General features: G+C 38.6%; 1 protein-coding gene across 4 annotated transcripts in view; it reads right to left on the minus strand.

Moving 5' to 3' along the window:
• The window catches only part of SCFD2 (sec1 family domain containing 2), a 152,649-nt gene that overhangs the window by 123,445 nt on the left and 8,567 nt on the right, over nt 1-20,637 (minus strand). For all 4 annotated transcript variants that reach the window (XR_016281296.1, XR_016281295.1, XM_089525227.1 and 1 more), the window contains exon 3: nt 6,141-6,268. Coding sequence is in view for 2 of the 4 variants with exons in the window: in XM_089525227.1 (XP_089381353.1) it covers nt 6,141-6,268 (128 nt within the window). In the remaining 2 variants the exon portion in view is untranslated. The remainder of the gene's footprint in view (nt 1-6,140; nt 6,269-20,637) is intronic.

The raw sequence follows: 20,637 nt of genomic DNA on the forward strand, positions 1-20,637 counted from the left end.
TATCTGCTTAGCTTTGAGAAGAGCGTTCCCTTCTCCAGTTGCTCAGAATGAAAATACAGAAAGCTGCCCATGGAAGGAGAAAGAGATCTTCTTCCTTGTTTTTAGCTGCTTCAGCAGATCAGATGACCACTGGAATGGGGGAAGATTACAGGGAGAAAAGCTTCAATTTACCCTCCCCACACATGTTCTTCCACAGTCACATTGCTCAGCTCATATAGAAATAGATGTGCAGAAAAAAATGGGTGGGTCTGGAAGAAGAGTCCAGAGAGAAAATGTGCTACATTTGGCCCGAAGGTGGCTGATTCCCAATTCATGTCTTAAAACATGGCTCAAGTTTTTTTTCCCTGAATATTCCCAACCTCTCAAGAGGGAAGGAGAAAAAGAAGAGTATCCCCTTTCATCAGTGTGAGAAAAGATGGGTATAACTTTTCTATAAGGGGAGTATACATTACAGTTTCTCCATCTGCATTCTGAAATTGTCGAATTCCAGAGAAAAGTCCCATCATGTTCTGACTGTGTGTCTTGACTGTAAACCTTCAGAAAGTTTTGGAATTCACATGTAGCCTATTGGCAGGACCTTAATGACTTATTACAGGTGTACTTATGGACATCTGAAACCAGAACTGATAGTAGGATCTCTCTTATAAACTACCATTACAAGTGGTTATTGGGAATTTTATGACCAGAATAACTAAAACATTAGAACTCTTTGTACTTTGGTACATGGATCAAAAATGTATTTTTGCAATTATAGTATCACTGAATACTGAATGTACAGTACGTGCAATCTTCTACCAAGATCAACACAGTTGTTTCTCTTTAATTGTGTCTAAGTTAACTCAGTTTTAAAATAAACACATCCACAGCCAGACAAGTCAAAATACTTGGCTCTGAATTGAAGTTAAAATATTTGGGCTTCCAACAAGAAGCTTGAATTTAGAGACACAGCATCATCCCAAAAGGCACACATGAACAGACAAAAGGGCCATTGTCTACCAGCTCCCTTGTTGAAAGAAATAATGTCAGCCAAATGATATTACAGCCACATGCCAGCCTCCACTTAATATGCAAACACAACACACTACCAATTTATTAAGCTTGTAAATGTCTTCATACTGGATTTAAAAAACAAAACAAAACAAGAACAGTGTTTCCAGGGATTTTTAAAAACAGTTTCTAAGGGGAAGTGGGAAATGATAACACTAAATGATGCAAGTCTGGCAACTATCACAAATTTGTCAGCACAGATTCCTAATCTAACAAAGCACCCCATATCAGTTTCAGCTTTTCATTTACAACTGAACATTAAGATTAGAAACTTCATAGGAGCAATGTTTTAATTCAGCTAGAAGCTGTGTCAAAGTTAGGCAGAGTAAGGCTCATCAAGTAGATACTGACCATCATCTGAGAGCAACCCACAAAAACATGAATATGCAATGTGGGTCACATATGCAGGTTGTATTGTCTTCATCCACAGCAAGAGACTGTTGCTACATCCCAGTCTGAGGTGGGGACAGGAGTAGTTTTCTTTAGGGTTAAGCAGAGAAGCCCATCTTTTACCTTTGATATATTATTTGAGATTAGAGGAATTTAAAAGCTTTCAAATTTATAAACCTACACTTCAGCTACTTTTCTTAGATTTCAAAAAATACATTTAGAGAGCAGGATATTTAAATGTAAATGCAGAGAACTGAGCTGTGCCTTAAATACTTGAAAGCTGTTGCACTGAGGCTTACCTCTCAGTAGACATGCACAGGACTCTCTAAGAGTGATCTACCCCCTCTCCAGCAGCCTGCCAGATAGTAAAGAAGAGATAATGGAAGAAAAAAGCAGCAGACAGAGAGGAAAGGGGTAGATTAGTGCCAGCTGCAGGCTTCCACATAAGTTGAAACAGTGAATCCACTCTGGTTTTAGACTGAACTTTAAAGGAACTATCCAGAGAGTTGAACCTATTTGGGGGGATGGGTTCAGCACTTTGGATCACTCCTTTAAGGTTCATATTAAAGGCTAAAGAAAATTCACCATCCTAGTGGCATAGCAGCTAGCAGAGACTACTAGGTGGTATATTTATTTTTTTGTTCTGTCACTGTCCATTACAGGATTCAGCTTTGCACCATTCTAGCAAGCTGCTCCGGACAATCTATCCTGGAAAGAATGCAGTCCATCATCCCTGTACTATGTGCATCCACATTGAATCCATACTTTGACCAAGAACCTTAAACATCAATATCATCATAGCAGCCTCTTGACTATAGAACTCCCCACCAAAGGAAGTTAGGCTGGCCCCATCTCTTTTAAGCTTCTACAGGCAGTCAAAACAGTGCTTGAAACCAGTGTCTGAAGATGCTGTTTTAACTGTTTCAAAAATGGATTCTAGGATTGTTCTTAGACTGCTTTTAGGAATTTTTAAAACTATATTAATGTGTTTTTAAAATGTTCTTAATCCTAGCACTGTTTTAACTGGTTTTTATTTGTTCATCGCCTCAGGAGTCCTTGTTGGCTGGGAGGTGATACAGAAGTACATTAAAAAAAAATTAAAATATTTATAATGACTATAGCGGGGGGGGGGGGGGGGGGAGACTCCCAGAACAAAGATTTTGTGTGAGCCACATCTATTTTGTACTTATTTCATCTGCAGAGGACTTCAGCTATTATGGGATGATGGGGAGACACTTCTCAGTACTTCTTTGTAAAGTTCAAAGTCCCTTTACAATGAATGTAGTACTATTGATAACTGTGCCCACAGCACATATACTAATTGTTAAATAAACTATAAGCTATGCATGTGTAGGTATTTAAGCTTCAATTCAAGCACTACAAAAACATGGGAAACAGGAGGCACAAGTACCCTGTGCATCCCACCTCCTCCATTTCATAATGTCCAAAGCTGTTCATATTTCTGTCTTTTCCTTATTTCTTGGATGTTCCTAGACAAAGTTTAGACATACCTTATCCAAAGAAAATCTGCCATTTCCTTTTTTTTTCGGTTTTGTGGTCGGATAGTTACAGGCTACTTAATGGATTTATAGTAGCCTTATCCCAGCCTCTTTTACAAAGCCTCCTGTATCTGTATATTGTTACCACAGGCTAGGTCTGCCTTGTGCTCCCTAATGAGATGCTTCAGTCTTTCAGGTTGCATTCTGCATAGTTTACCAGGATAGAACTAAGGAGGCTTTCTTCCATTAATGGAGGGTTAGAGCAGCAGAAGAGAGTTTCTGTTATCCTCCTGGTGTTTCAGCTTTCATCATTCAACATGCCAATAAAAGGACATAATAAAGGGATTCAGCCTGAGTTTAGATTTACTGTCCTCTGTTAAAACTGCCAAGCAAGGCAGGCCATTTCTGAAGCCACAGAACGACATTTGTAGCAAAGTGGCTTTCGCTGCCAAATAATATGCTAATAGCAAAGCTTCAAACAAAAGCATCATGGACTATCACTTTTAGAAGCATTCCGAGATACACATCTGATCACCAATGAGGCTGAGAAGGAAGTGAGACTAGGAAAAGAAGCAGCAACACTTCTGCTTCAAGGAACAACACTTCTTTGTTTTGGGAAGCTGCATGCAGAATAGAACTTTCTTTGGGGAATTAATATTCTCAAGTGTGTTAAAATATTATAACTGACGAAACCAAGTGAGAAAGTAAGAGGATTGCACTTAAAAGTAAGCCTGACTGCCTTTTGAATAATCACAGCTACTTTTAAAGGGTAAAATATTTGCATATACACATTGAGATAAATATAGCTACTAGTTTTAAAAGTCTAAACCAGGTTTCACAGAGTTAAAAAAATAAAGTATATACATTGGGGGGGGGGGGGGGGAGAGAACCCAAATATCACAATAGGGCAGTATTTTTATTGGCACCAGTCAAGATGCTACAAAAATGTGCAAAGATTTCAGGTTCCCCAAAACTCTTAATCACAGTAGGTGACGTTAAAAAAATGTAGTGGGGTGGAGAAGAAAAAGTTAAGGAACAGAAAAGTCCAAAGACTGGGACAGATATTGTGGACATGATATCTATTGTCTATTTTGAAGTTATGCCCATCTTGATGATAGTCTGAAATACTAGACATCTAATTGAGATGCTGGGATACAACTTATCCTACCACCATTCCTAGGAGAATATTCTCTGGATTTTTCCCCCAGCAACTCTGGTTCAAAACACACTGCAGAAATAATCCAGCTTGAGATGACTTTAATTGCTCTGGTTCAGTAATAGGGAATCTTGAGAATTATAGTTTATTGTGGCACTAGAGCTCTCAGACAGAGAAAGCTAAATGTCTCTACAGTTCCCAGAATTCCCTAGCATTGAGCCAGGACAGTTAAAGCAGTGTCAAACTGGATTATTTCTGCAGTGTGTTTTGGATCCTTGTTGATTTCAGTTTGTTCATGCTGTCCTGCAAAGTCACAATTCTCAATAGCAGCAGAAGCCACTTAGAATTAATCCTGCTTTTTAAAAAACATCCACATCCGGAGCTTTACTTCTCCACAACAAAAGACAGGACACACTCATACACACCTCTACCTCCCATCACTAGCAGATATCTAAAATGCATTCGGGATCTCCTCCCCTCCTAATTATTTGGTCTTGATCCATTGTACAAGTTCTACCTCTTATCTAATTTCATTCTGTTCCCACACCTGCAGTAAGGAAGAACTCAGAAAGCTGCCTTGTGTCATGCACTGGCTTAACATACAAATTCAGGTTTTGAGTGGCTGGATGCTTAAAAGATGTTTGAAATCACAATTACCTTCTAATAGTCCTTTGTCCTTCCTAACTACTTGAAGAATGATAATCTTTTTCTTACAAACAGTAGCTATGGAGAGGAAAGTAAGATATCACTTTTAGGAGGTACAAAACAGACCCATACTAAACATCCTAAAGCCAATACTAGTCACTAAACATGCCCTTGGAAAGTTTGTTACTCTACAGTTGTGTTCAGCCTTCTCAGAAGCAGCAGAAAAATTACTGACTACTTTGAGGGACATATACTTCCAGTTAACCACTACTATTGGAGTTGTGCAAACTCCAATATGTTTTTTTTAAAGTGCTTTTACAGTGTTACAAGTCCAAAATTAAGAAAGAATGGAGTTTCTTTTTAAGCAGCTGCAATACTGCTCCATTCATATTATTTAGTTACCACATCACATTTACCTGAACAGGCCAGATTTGCTGAGTGATGCTGGCAGGATGGATTATTGCAAACATCTTGCCCTTACCAATGCTACTGAGCAATAATAGGAAGGCAGGAGAAAGAGAGGAAGACTGCATGATAGATGGATGAACTCTATTAAAGAAATCATGAGTATGAGTTTGCCGGAGGAGGGCAGAACAATGGAGGACAAGGTGTCTTGGAGATGTCTCATCAGCAGGGTCGCCATGGGTCAAGACTGACTCATAGGTAGTTAACAACAACAGTCTGTAAGAAAGTTTGGCCCACTGCTGTCTAGATCTGTCTGGTACCAGTATTACCTATGTGCATGCCATGAGGACATCACAGTACACAGTTTGTCTGGAAATACCATCAGTTCAGTATGAAGACAAGCCTCACCATCTCCACCCTTTCTCCATTCCAATATGAGTGGTTTACAGTGTTCAGTGGAATGAGAGCTGCTCTAGCATAGTGGCTAGAAGGGTAAACTGTAGGTGTGGATATTCTCAGTTTAAATCTTGACATGGCAATGAATTTGCTAAAAAGCCTTTAGCAGTTGTTTATGAAGGGATGTGAATATCTAGTTCCTACACAGCAAAGTAACATCCAATATGCTCTTATAGAAATATCTACATTCAGTCACAGAACAAGGCTCTGCATCCCAGCTCCCCTTAAGTTAGTCATTCAAACCTCAAAAGAGAAGAAGCATCATTATACATGTATCTGCATTATCAGTCTGCAGGTCCAACTTCAGTAGTGAAACTGCTTGAAACCATTATAAAATTTTAAACCACCAACTTCCAGAGACATGGCCCATCCCAAGTGTCAACAATATCAGATTCATTAATAGCCAAATGACTTCAGAAAGATTAATCTTAGACCCTGTGAGAATAATCTAAACAATAAATGGCCAGACACAGATCAGGAGGGGCTGTTGTTGATATATTCTGTATTACAACAAGGTCACACAGGCACTCTTGAAAGCTTACCCATGCTCATCTTGATTGGCAAATTTTCTCTGCTTGCTGCTTCCACTAGGTGTCTCCTCACTTCCATCACAGCTTCTTTCTGTTTGAGATTCATTAAAGACTCCCACAGAGCTTTAGCAGCTGGATCACTATAAAAACAAAGAAAAGCACCAAATGTTTACATGAAACATCTGCAAAAATCAAAGAAGATTCCTTCAGCTTAGTGACTTGTACAATGTGAATAGCTTAGTGTATATACTTCACTATGGCCCCATACAGACTGCCAAAATAAAGCTGATTCGGCTCACTTTGGAAGTATGCTGTTTAAATGATGGATGCATCCTAAGAGTCCGGAAGCTGTGCCAAAGCTGTGGTCCAGTCCTTAGGACTGGATCGTGGCTTTGGCGTGGCTTCCGGATTCTTAGGATGCATACACCATTGAAACAGCATACCCCCAAAGTGAGCCGAATCAGCTTTATTTTGGCCTGTCTGTATGGGGCCAATAAGTTGATCTTGTGCATTAGTTGAGAGCAGGTCCAAAATGACAGAATTTGCTATCACCCATGGACAAGCCAAGGGTAAAACATAGGGGCATGTAATAAAGGATGGAAAGGTTGAAGTGATTCCAGTCAAATCAGCATGCTTAAGTCCAGCATAGGGAGAAGTTTTATGTACATGGATAACCTGTCCTTGCAAAGGCAAACCAAAAATACTGGATAAGATTGTGCCACCCATGAAGAGATCATATGCAAACAAGGCAACTCTTTTTATCAATGGGGATTAAGTGCTCTACACTCCCCAAACATGTTTGCTTAACATAGGAGAATGACAAGGAAGAATAAATTAACAAGTTGATACTATTTTTGTCAAGATTTTCTCTCCCTCTCAACTGTGCATATCAGTCTATTGCAACCAGGTGTTCTCAAAATATATTAGAATTCAACTACTATTTATGGTTTTTAGCATTGTATATTTGTAGAGGGGGAGGGGTAGAGGATTGGGGGGATTTGGGAATTGTTTTTATTTTATGATTGCATTTTACTCTGTTGTTACCCGCCTTGATCCACAAGGAGAGGTGGGATATAAATAATAATAATAATAATAATTATTATTATTATTATTATTACTACTACTATTACTATAATCCCAGCCAGCACAGACATGTTGACGGACACATCTGGAGTGTAACAGGAAGGCTAGTCTCAGAATTAAATATAAATCATCATGATTCCACTGAGCTATTAACTTCAAAATAAAAATATAAAATGCTCACAATAATATTTTTAGCAAGGATGCAGGTTTATTGCTGAATCATGCTAATCTAAATACCCCTTGATCATGTGCTTTTCATTGTTTTTTAAAACAATTTCTTCCCAGAGTTGTAAGTTTACTTTGTGGTACTACTGGGAACTGTTTGAAAATATGCTGACAATAGCATTACCAAAATCCAAGCAGAAAGAAATGGAAAACTGGCATATTTGAAGACTTGCATTTTCTGAAATGGAAGTTTTATGAAGATGTTACCATTTACAATACATCATAAAAATGAACAGGAACAAAAAGGCCTTTACATTTATTTCTATACACAGAATCAGCTAGCTAGTGCGTGTGTACGTGCCTTCAAATCACTTGTCGACTTACGGCAATGCCATGAATTTCATAAGGTTTTCTTAATGGTGAAATATGCAGAGGTGGCTTGGAAGTTCCTTCCTCTGAAATACAGCCTACAGCATCTGCTATTCATTGGTAATCTCCCATCCCAACCAGGGCTGAGCGTACTTGGCTTCCAAGATCAGACCAGACCAATGAATAACAGATTTTTAGGCCCAGCTAACTCATACCCTCCTGCATTCCCTCCAGTATTTCACAGATGGAAACCAGGACACATGTGGCCAAGAAACATCAGAGCATGATCGAGATGACAAAAGTTATTAATGAAGAACAGTCAAGTTAGGAAAGACTGCACCATTTTGCTTTGCCTGATCTTACAGGGAAGGGCAAGGTTCTACCACCTCCTCTCTGCCCTTCTGAATTAACTGAGTGCAAAGTGCAACTCAGTTGATGCTGAGGACAAAGGGGACAAAAGGGAAAGTGGGAAGATAAGAGAGAAACTGGGTAATTTGAAAAGCAACTGAAAAAGAAATGCTGTGGAAGGAAACTGTTGTTATCCAAAAAGTATAGCATTACAAACTTTTCCATTACTGTACAATACTTTCTTGAAACAGGCAGTAATTGGGACTGCAACTGGCATGTTTTACCTAACAGCATCAAAAAATTTCCGAATGTAACGGCATGGGAGCTTTTTCAGAGAGAGAGGGTTCTCTGCTTAAGAAAGGTTTTGTGGCCTCACAAAGGACATCCTAGATCTCAAAGGAAGTACAGTGGACCCTTGTTATACGCTGGGGATTGGTTCCAAGATCCCCCGTGTATAACAAAATCCGTGTATGCTCAAGTCCCATTAAATATAATGACATAGCAAAATGGTGTCGCTTATAAAAATGGAAAATCAAGGTAAATTTATACTTTTTTGGAATATTTTCAAACCGTGTATGCTTGAATCCGTGTATAAAAAATCTGTGTATAAGAAGGACCGACTGTACCTTCATGTTTCAGAATGTTTTCCAAGTTGCAAAGTTCTCAAGCAATCTCTAGAAAAGAGACTCTATATAAAAATCCATTTTTTAGTAAATGGGACCAAGATATTAACAGTGTATCTTTTCAGAATAAAAGATACTTTCGCCCGAGACAGACAGACAAGAAACGGCGTGCTGGTGCCAATTCTAGGTTTCTGGAGCATGCAGCAATCGCATGCTCTGGAATCCTAGCTTGTGCCGGCGGCACCATGACTGCGCAGCCCTGCCCACACGGGGCATGCATCCATGATGCAAGTGCGGCGCAGCATCCACACTTCCAGGTGCCGTGCTTGCATCACTGATGCACCACAGTGTGCCAATGGCACACTGATGACGTTGCCCGTGTGCGTCAAGAAAATCCCGTTTTTTTTGGGGTTCTTTTTGGTCCAGAGGGACGTCGCACAGTTTGGCTGCTGCAGCGTCCCTGCAGCCCACCCTTTTGGGGCAGTCTGGAGAGCCCCTATGAGCCTGTACAGACAGGCCAAAATAAAGCTGCTTTGGGTCACTTTGGAGTTATACAGTTTAAATGATGCATGTGTCCTAAGAGGCCAGAAGCCGTGCTCCCGTCCTTTGGACGGGAGCACGACTTTGGCGCAGCTTCTGGCCTCTTAGGATGCGTGTATCATTTAAACAGCATACCTCCAAAGTGACTATGTACATTAGTTTGCAATAAATGTCAACTGGAATCTCCTGGAAACTAATATGAAATACCTAATCTTAAAATAAATTGCAGCTCTATTTTAATGCAGCAGAATGCAAACTACTGAACCATGTTAATGACACAATTAAATGTAAGGTAGGAAACTGATCTGAAGAAGGGGAGATTTTGGGCTCCCATAAGCAGTTTCATTTTGAAAGTGGAAATTATCTGTGTTTATCTTTGGCATGGGTTTATATAGCCACAGATGTTTCACTGTAAATCTACTTTCTAGCCAATTAGCAGGATCATTAGAATAAAACACCAAATGCTTGCTTTGGCAGCACATATACTAAAATTGAAACAATACAGAATAAAACACCAAAATACAGCCCTTCGATAGTACATGTAAGTGTAAGATTGCATTACTCTCCAATGTAACTAAGAAACAAACCAGAATACAGCTCTCGGACTTGGATCTTAATTACTGTAGTTAACAAGGGCAAGAAGACAGTTCAAACCACACACCCAAAGTACAAGCCCATAAAGGCAAGTGATTGTGGTTCATTTCTGTGAAGACAAGGCTTCAATGGGAACAAAACCTGCCCACTATCTGTGACAAGTCAGGTTTCCATCAAGTATCTTCTTGAAAAGAAACACATAGGCTTTTATTCCATACACATTTAGCTCATCATGATGCTAAGCATTTGGTTAGCAATTATTAACAAACTTTAGAGCCAGTGTGGTATACTGGTTTGAGCACTGGACTATGAGTCTGGAGACCAGGGTTCAAAACGCCACTCAGATATGTAAACCCATTGGGTGACCTTACGCATGTCACATGCTCTCAGCCTCAGAAGAAGGCAACGGCTAACCTCCTCTGAACAAATCTTGGCAAGAAAACCCCATGAAAGAGTAAAAGCCTTAGTTTCACCATAAGTTGGAAACAACTTGAAGGCACACAAAAACAACATTAATAAATTTACAGCCTCTTCACTTCAGCCCATGGTAGTGGGTGAAGATGGGGAAAAGAACAGAACTCCTTTGCCCGTCAAATTTGAAAGGCTATTAGTAAAATACTAAGCATTGGTCACAGAGAATCTTTGCCAGCCTCCCTCAACCTAATGCCTTCATTTCAGAGGGTGGAACATCTTCCATGAAAAGTAAAAATAATAGTTCATTACAGTTTAGAGGATAATACAGAGAGAGTCACAGAGAGAGAGAGAGAGAGAGAGAGAGAGAGAGAGAGAGAGTCAGCTTGCTTTTCAGGCTATCTGGTTTGGAAGGGACTGGCACTAATTTCACCCAATATGCCAAGGACTAGCACCATATTTGTGCCTACTAGATACAATTGTTCCTTTCTTTCTTTCTTGAAAACTATCCAGAAACCAGCAGCCAATGGCTCTGGAACTGGCACCAATGCAGGGACCGGCACTTTGAGTGGCACTGAGCCAGAATACTCTTTCTTGCATAGCAAAAAAGAGCATGAATTGAAAGGAAGACAAGTTACATTATCAGTTGTCCATAATGACAAACTGATAACATTTTAAACTGACAGTTTTAGAAATAAGCTTCAATGGTTATTGAATGCTAATTAAGATGCAGAAACTTAACAACATGAGTTGATCTTAAGAAACCCAGTGGCCTCAATTTCTTCCTTAAGACAACAATGTGCGCATGTGTGTATGCGCGTGCTCACAAATGGATAAAGTGGTTTAGACATATGTTTCCAGAGGCATGGTGTATGTGGAGACAGTGGGTTCTCAATTGAAAACATCTGGGAATATCCCAAGGCTATAACATTCTTGGAGTTCTTCCAATTTCAAGTGGCAACAATGGCTTGCATGTCTGAGAGAAGGCAGAGGGAAGTATTGTTTTTATTCAGTTGAAGCTAAAAGTCCACAGCAAAAGTCTGTTTTGTTATTTAAAGAAAGAATGAAAGAAACTACACACTACATTCATTTTTGTCAGGAAAAATATGTCTTAAATAAATACCCAGGCAGGCAGTTTCACATTTACAAAATTCACACATCTCTGTGTATGTTTTCACTCACAACATTAGGAATACTGCTGACATTTAAAATATAAATTGTAAATTTGTGGATTCTCAGGGGTCCACAAATTCTGAGTAGCCTTGGTAACCAAATCAAAATTTGTGGCCACCTAAATCCTACCATTCCCTTGTCCCGGACAAGTGTCAACTAAACTACTTGTCCATAGTGTGAAAGAGCCCTTTGCTGTCCTTTCTTTCTTCTGGAGCTAAAAACTAGGGTTCTGTCTTGACTTCCTAGATGACAGCAAAAATGGTAGGCATTCTGATTGTAAGGGATGGAACTGTGGTATTTTGCACTGGACCATTCTCTCCTCATACTCACTGGAGAAAGAGAAGAAGCCCAACACAACTACAGGAATAATCTCTGTATTCTTCTTCAGAATGGCAATAGGGACTTGTTTTGGTGCTAAGTGAGCAGATGGTTTTGATACCTCTGTCCCTATCCACTCCCACACCCAAAGAGCTTAATTCTCCAGCTGCGCTAGAGGTGAGTTTCTTTTTAGTGTATCAAAAGCTGAAAAAAATGGCAAGGATTATTCACATCTCCCTGCTCAACTGCAAGCTGGATACCAATGCTCCTCCCCAACACACACACACACTTTGGCATAATCACACAATGGAACATTAGCCATAATGAGGGTGGAGAATGGAACTGGGGACTTCCTTTCCATTTGTTAACTTTTATTAAAACAGTAGAGTGAGAATATAGCAGGACAAGCCTTAGTTACAAAAAAGATGAGCTATCATATTTACACCTAACAGATGATGGGAAAACATTCCAAAAGCTGTGTTTCCTGTAATTTCGTAAGTGTGACGGGATGTACAGTGTACAGCTGGAGATGTTACATCAGATAAAATGCACACACAGATCTGCTTGCTGTGGTCAACCGACTTTCAAAGTAGTGCTTTAACTTGCCAAACCCACAAAAGCAAGCCCATATCTTAAAACTCGCAGCAAGAATTTCCTGCAAGCCAACATTGTGTAAGCTTGCAGTACAGAACATACACAATATTATCTATTTAATACTGACCTAAGAGGAACTTGCCACACATGAGACATTCAGACACACAATCACAAAGTGTTCTCTGGATTTAGAATACCAGATAAAGTTTTCATACTTCAGTGTCTGGGATAATGAATAAGTTGATAGGTTTAGTCACTGCATGTGTGTGATATAAGCCAGCTGTCTAGAAAGCAAAATGTTTACAAAGGAAAAACGTTCTATTTTTGTTATTACACGATCTAGAACCACCAGGAACATGCCCGACAGGATCTTGTCTTTCCAGAGAATCCAGGAAATATAAGTAATAGTGATCTTCAGGGTTTTTTCAGACCCAAGACCCTTTGTGCAAGCCAGGGATTTCTGAAAAAATATGTCTGTGTCATCCTATCTCTATCTGTCCTCTTTTCAAGACTTCAGGACATCATTGTCACAAGGAAAATTTGTGGCACTGTTGCTTCTTCAACAAAACGCCTGGGTACAACCCAAAGACAAATCACAATTTTCCAGTGGAAGGTCAACATTTAACTAAAAAGCCATAATCTGTAACATGGGTAGCAAATATCTTAGCAGATATAAATCTCTTTCAGTAGGTGGCAGCAACTCCCAACCAACATTTTCAGCTTGCTTACCGACAAGTACAATTTATACCATTCTTGTGATATCTTATGATATTTTTATTCCCTACATAGTGGCAAAGGGAAAAAAAGCCAAGCCAGATGGTAGTTATACAGTCAACTACCCCAGATGTGCAATCCTTCTCTGCCTAAAATGACTCCTTAGCTTTGGCCTGAGGCTTGTATTGCATGCCTGTCAGGCTTGTTTTAATTACAGTATTCCAAAATAGTACCAAATGTTTTAAGCATTAAAGAAACAACCCCTTATTGGCCTCTAAAGTCTCCTAAATTACTTTACAGATAAAGATGTGAGATAATTAAAGCAAATGAAGTGAGAAGTTCTCAAAAATAAAACACAGTTCCAAATGCCTGCCACTGTCAAAATTCTAACATGCTACATGTGTATTTTAAGCATTAAGGGCTGCTTACCAGAAAAAATGATAGTAAGAAGATGCAGCCTTTGATTTTATAATAAACTTTTTAAAAATCCAATAAAAAAGACTTGCATGTTTATATCCTCTACAAAGAGAATCAAAGACCAATCATCATCTTCCTCATCTATCACTATCTATGTTGCAGGAGTGGCAATTTTATGCTCTTGAGAAGCTACACTGCTCCCTTGCAATTCTTTGGGGTCTGCACTGGCTCTCTAATGCTTTGGAGTCTACTGTACCCCACTGTGATCAGTGCCACTAAAATTCAACAGAAAATGTTACAGATCTATGATACATGTAAGGCCTATGTAGGGCTGCCATAATTGTCCACTTTTACCAGGGACAAAATGTAGGACAAATTCAAGACCAAACTGTAGGGCAACTGCAGGACAAAACTCAGCTCAAAATGTAGGACATTTAAGGTCCACCATTTTTCTTCAATGTCCTACATTTTGGGCTGAGTTTTGTCCTGCAGTTGTCCTACAGTTTGGTCTTGAATTTGTTCCACATTTTGTCCCTGGTAAAAGTGGACAATTATGGCAACCCTACGCTATGAGCCATATATTATTCATTCCTGATCTAATATACATAAAGCTAATGTATGTAACACAGCATATCTAGTATGAATCAAACTGGCCTAAGTACATTAAATACATATTTTAAACATTATTCTTTAGCAATGACACAAATTTATCACAAGATGATTCAATAAACTACCTTATCCAGCACATTTCCTCCAACATTTATCTAATACCTAACATTAAATAATTCCAGAAAAGTGTTATAGATGATGACCAAAAAACATTCATTAGACAACCATCCCTAAGGTTTGCAGGAAACAAAGATTCTATGGTTCAAAATAGCACGGATGTAGAACCTAGATTCTGCATTAAAGTGAAAATGTGATTAGAAGAGGCCAAACGAAGGAACTCTATAGCAATATTTTTAAAAATGATGTCATTTTACCATTCCACTTAGACACCCAACTAGATTTTCTAAATGACCTAAATGTTCTTCACACACACACACAAAACAAACAGGTGAATTTGGTCAGGAATCTTGGAGAAGTGAGATCTCATCATGTATATTTAGATCCTTGCTCTTCCTGGCTCATAAAATTAGCAAGTCTGCATATGCACATCTGGTTAAACTGGTAATATGTTTTCTAAATACTGGTGGGGAAAAACCTCCAAACAATCTAGTTATGGTATAGCATAGCTGCAGCTTCATCAGTGGGGAGAAAGAGAATGTAAGCACATATACTATCTTGCCTTAAGAACAATGATCAAACATTGGATATTTCCAGCCCTATAGTATGTCAAAATAGCAAAAATCCTAGGAACTTCCAATTAGGTACTAAGACAGCAGCAGCATGCATAATAAACTCCACTTCTTTATTTGCAAGTGCTGCTTGTGGTCTGAGTTTCAAAGAAATGTCATATTATGAGTACAAGCTTAAGTACAATTTCAAATGTGGGGAGCCCAAGTTATAAATACATGATCTTCCAAATTCACAAGTGCAGTTATTCCTGACCAATTAGAACTTGAGTGTCCTGTAAGACCAATAATAAGTCATTAAAGACATCCATTAAAGACTTATTTGTCATCTGGGATCTCAGCCTTGAAATCTGTACAAGTCTAGTTATTCTGTTTAAAAAAAACCTACAGATCCTTTTTGCTAGACCTTTTGATAGGTGACTATATATGTAATACATTTTTTCAAGCTATTTAGTTTGTGTTTTAATACAACAAAACCGTTATTTAATAGAAGAAAAAAGGCTGATGAAAGAGCTGTTAGTAACAAGATGCTGACAGCTGAATCTACAGTCAGGGAGCATAATCAGTGCCAAGTCCATTTTCACAGATGTGGAAGTTAGCTATTCAAGGGATGCTTCCTGATATATGCAAAACGCTCATGTCTATATGCAGCAGACATAGATCTAAATAAAAGACATGAAGATACCTTTTGGCTGTCTTTAATTATTTTTCTTTCATTTTTTAATGAAACAGAAACTCTGATACCACAGTATGCATGGAATTCCCTTTCTTCTGCATACTTCTGATTTGAAAAGATCTCTCTTTCAGTACATAATCCTCTCCCTTCCCCCTTTCCTCTTCTCTTCTCTGGCTATAAGCCAGATTTATCATATCTGTTTGTACACCCAAGAATCTACTCCAATAATATAAAGCTACACTTCATATTGAAATGCTAAATATTTCTTCCAACATTCCCTATATTATTTTTATGACAACAGACAATTACACCATATATTGATGTTAAAAAATATACATAACAGTATGAGTAAAATATATATGCACTACAGATTGAAAATCCCTCATCTGAAATGCTTGGGACCAGAAATGTTTTGGATTTTGGGTTGTTTTGGATTCTGGAATATTTGCATATACTGTACATAATACCAAGTGTAAATATGAAATTCAGTTATGTTTCATATATTTTTCATATATATATAGATGTTATTATACACATAGCCTGAACATAATTTTATAAACATCATTTTAATAATTTTGTGCATGAAACCATCTGAAAGCAAATCTGTCACTATCTCAGCTCCATATGTGGAAAATTATGGATTTTGGAGTATTCAGATTTCAGAATTCCAGATAAGGGATACTCAACCTGTTTATAAAATCCAATGGTTAAACCAAAACAAGTTTAAACTATTAGTGACAGAAGAATAATGTATCTGTGGTATTGTAGCTACTGTGAAATTGGAATTAGGCCTCACTGCATACTCCCTAATGAACATGAAGCAGGTAAGAAGTAAACTGAGTAGCAAAGTCTGGATATAATCACATGCACAACAATGTTGTTACAATGTACTTGCTTGAATAGTGAGTCTCTCTTAGAAAAATATCCACCGAGTAAATGTGTTGCTTTTTCAGGAACAGTTTCATATTTTGTGCAAGCCTTGTATTGGATAAAGTGAGATTCTAGTAATACAATCAATACACTTCTGGCAAAAAAGCAAAACAAAACCTCTGTGGTTATGTTCAAAGATATAGCCATGTTAGTCTGTAGAATCAGTATGTAGAGGAATCTTGTAGCACCTTTCAGACTAACTGAAAGAAGATGTTGGCAGCATGAGCTTTCGTAGACTTCAGTCTATGTCCTCAGATGCTTTTGGTGGAGTGGAAGCCAGGGACAGACATATATATGCCATAGGTATATGAGAATGTCAGTTCAAATTCAAAACCCTTTTGTATGGAAATGAAGTAGCAAGTCAGTTTTAATTATGGTCATTTGTGGACAAAGACATAGCCATTCTCATATCCAATATAGGATATGTGTGTGTCCCAGCTTCCACTCCAGCAAAAGCATCTGAGGATGTAGACTGAAGTCTACAAAACTTCATGCTGCCAACTTCTTTCTTTCAGTTAGACTCAAAGGTGCTACAAGATCTGTGGTTAGGTGTTTAATAACATAGGGATATATGAAGGATTTCTTAAAATAGGGAAAAATTAATGAAAGTAATTGATCTTAAAACCATTGGTGCATTGGTGTGTGCGAGTGGTACATTAGCAAAACACAATCATGGAATGTTGGGATATAGCAACTTCGCATGCTGAGACCTTCTAAGAATGTAGATGCATGTCTATGGTAGTTTTATTGCTTGCTAACAGCCTTCCTCCTCATTTCCTGTTTACTAAGAGCACACTTCACCTTTTGGCCCTGAGAGAATCGCCATTCCATTCTTCCTCTCTCCTTTGTTCTTGTCCCGAGTAGCATGGCTCCCTGGCATCCTAAAGGAAACTTTCTTAAGCAACATGTAGTCTACCTTTCTACCTCATCTTCTTTGCAACATGAAGCTAGACCTGTTTATTTCTTCATACACATGATTTTGTAAGTAAACAAATTATTTTCACTCTAAGACACTTTGTCTTAATTGGGGACACATGGGGCTGGGAGATAAATTGGACCTAGTTTTTCCTGCGCATTTATATTCCACTGTGTTTGCTCTGCTAGTAAGATTACACAATCTCTCCTACTTCCCTGAGTTTTCTAACCAATCTCAAGAAAAGAATTCCAACATGGAGTTCCCCGCTATATGCCCCCTTCACCCCATGCCCCCCCCCCCCGGCTGGACTGTCTGGTTTGTATATGTTGTAATTATATCCGTTAGAGTTCTCACACTTTCATTTTTTTGCTTTACCGCAGGCCTGCCCTGGCAATGGGCTGTTTATATGCAGATGTGAAAATGTGCATTTTCCAGGCTAAGACAGAGTATCCCGGCTTCATTTTGCTCTCTTTTTTAGCCCTAGAGCATGGCTTTGTTTCACTAACCACTCCCTTTCGAGGTGTCCATCATATAAACACCCTGCCTTCGAAGTGGCTGGAAGCCGTTTTATTTTGTCCATCTGCTTCACCCCTTAGATAACCTGTCCTGACCCATTTTGGCCTTATAAGCCAAGATAACCCCTGACTATGCCTCAGTATATAACTGGCAACCACTGCTGATCTTTCAGCATAGAATATACAAGAGTAGAAAGCCCCACAAAATAGCCTGCTTGCCATATTTTATCCCATAGGCTCCAAATTAAATCCAAGAGTAGCCCCAGTTAGAATATATTACAGTAGTCTAATTGTGAAGGCACAAAAACATGGATCTTTGTCTACCCCTCTATATGAATAATTAATTTAATAATAATTTGTTTTATTTATATACCGTTATTCCAAAGATCATAGCAGTGAACAGCAAGTAAGCTAATTAGCAAGTAAGCTAATTTGCCCCCAACAGTCTGGGTACTCATTTTAGCGACCTCGGAAGGATGCAAGCCTGAGTCAAGCTTGGGCCCTTTTGCTGGTCTTGAACTCGCAACCTTGTGGTTTCGAGTGAATGGGTGCAGTACAGGCATTTAGCCACTGTGCCACCATGGTCCTAACTACTATAGCAGCTGACACTGGTAGCAGATGGCGTTTGCTGCTGCATTCTCTAATGAAAGAGATAAACCCAAAAGCAACATGCTAACTATGCACCTGTATTTGTAAGGTAAATATAACCCCATATAGGATAGGTAAATCATCTAACTCGCTAGCCAGGAACCATCTATTCAAAAGCCTCCCTTTTTGTAAAAAAAAAAAAAAAAAGTTTTTTGTTTGTTAAAGAAACATGTTAGCTTTGAGCACTCTTGAGTTAAGCTGGCAATGCAACATCTAAACATACATATGTAGTCAATATATAATATTCTGGCAGACTGAAGTTGGCTCAGCTAAGAACAGAAGTGCCAGAACAAGATTCAAAATGAAAGTGCTTATGGTCTGAAGTCATACAGTACACTCCAATATTAAAACTGAGCAGATCAGGCCTGAGTACTGGCTGCACTGGATACCACGGGGGAATTTTTTTATTTAATCTTCTGCATGTTCTCTAGGGCAGTGCTAGGGAATCAGTAACCCTTCAAATTTTTTTAGACTTCAGCTTCATTAGGGCATCCCATGATTATGGGAATAATATCTCATTAACATCAGGAGGGCCACAGATTCCCCTATCCTACTCTACAGGAAATGTGAAGTACTGAACTCACAAATACAAATAGAATAATGGTCAGGATCAAGGCAGGCACACACACAGGGGCTTTTTTTGTATATGCAACATTTAAAGCCATGGATATACAATACAAATAATGTAAGAAAGCTGATAAGGTGCATAAGAACACACATGGGTCAGGAGCAGACGGGCAGAAAGCTCAATCCTGAGTTTTCTGAAAGCAGCTCAAAATCCTGCTGTATGCACGTCCCACTCCCAAGGTGGGCTGAACACCCATGGGCTTTCCCCACCATGCAGTGTCAAACCATGCTGCATGGTTGGTTTGTTTTTTGTCACCTCCCTTGATCCTATGCATGCACACCATCGCACAAACACAGCACCTGCAACCAAATCACCTCCCCCTTCCTGCCTAGATGCCATTCCAGACACCTGCCTATATGATGTGTGATGCACCTCCTGTACAGTGCATTGGTGCGTCAGTGTGCTGAGTGATACATGGCAAAGCACAATCATAGAGACTTATTTTACAATCTATAAACTGATGTGTGTTTGTTTAGGAAAAAGATTTACACTTTTGTATCAGAAATGAATCAGAAATTATAGCAGCAAACATTTCTTCATGGAAAATTCTGCATGTGACTAATACTATTGAAACAATTTTTAAAGTTAATCTTGCATTTTCTCAAATAATCATCTTCAAAATCCAACAACTTAACAGGCATAAAACTATTTAAATTTTTATTTATATCTTCAAATAACATCATTGTTTCCATAGAGTGAAAGAAAGATCTCTGCCTTAAATCATTATACCAGCTATAAATATTCATTAAATCTGTTAGGTAACTCCAAATTAAATCCAGATGTTTTGACTGGAAACACATTCACAGCAAACTTTTCCCACTGCCCCAATACAAAAATTACTTCTAAAATTGAACTACCACTTGATTTTATAAAGGTACCTCCTAAATACTTAAGGTCTATTTATCACACACACTTTTATTTAAGAAACTCTTTTTGAAAAATAAAAGTCCTATTTCCAGCAACAGGCCTTTAATAACTACATCACTAGTAATGCCCATGCAAGAGCTCATTGTCAAAACTGTAAACCAATTCCAATATTAATAGATTTATGTTGGCGCATTTTACAAATTTAGTTAACTGGGGTAAGTAAGCATTTAGCTGATTATTTCTAAATCTCTACATAATGTTCAGACTTCCATCTCTGTGGTTTTGGTCTTCTGAATCTGCCTTCTCTGTGCATTTGTTTTCTTTCACCTTTCAAATTCCACTCTATAATCTTATATTATCCCTTCTTCAACCTTTACCCAGCCTGTTGCTCTCCAGATGTGACTGAGTATAATTTCCAGGGTCTCAACCACATACTCTCCAATTGTCCCAATTTAGCAGGGACATTCCTGATTACCATATACACTCAACTATAGGGCAATAAATTTTAGTTAAAAAAACCCAAAACTTTAAAAACCTGATTTATCTTATCCACAGGTCAGTGGACTTCACGGGAATTGAAGCTGGCCTGCTTAGCTCAGGGAAGGATAAAGCCGGGACTACTAAAAAGATCCTACAGTCTCAAGCTGGAAGGAGTTTGCTACGTTGCTTTTCCTCAAACTGCTCT

The sequence above is a fragment of the Sceloporus occidentalis genome, unplaced genomic scaffold (assembly GCF_023333645.1).
Source record: "Sceloporus occidentalis isolate IW3139 unplaced genomic scaffold, rSceOcc1.0.p SCAF_5, whole genome shotgun sequence".
Taxonomy (NCBI): Eukaryota; Metazoa; Chordata; class Lepidosauria; order Squamata; family Phrynosomatidae; genus Sceloporus; species Sceloporus occidentalis.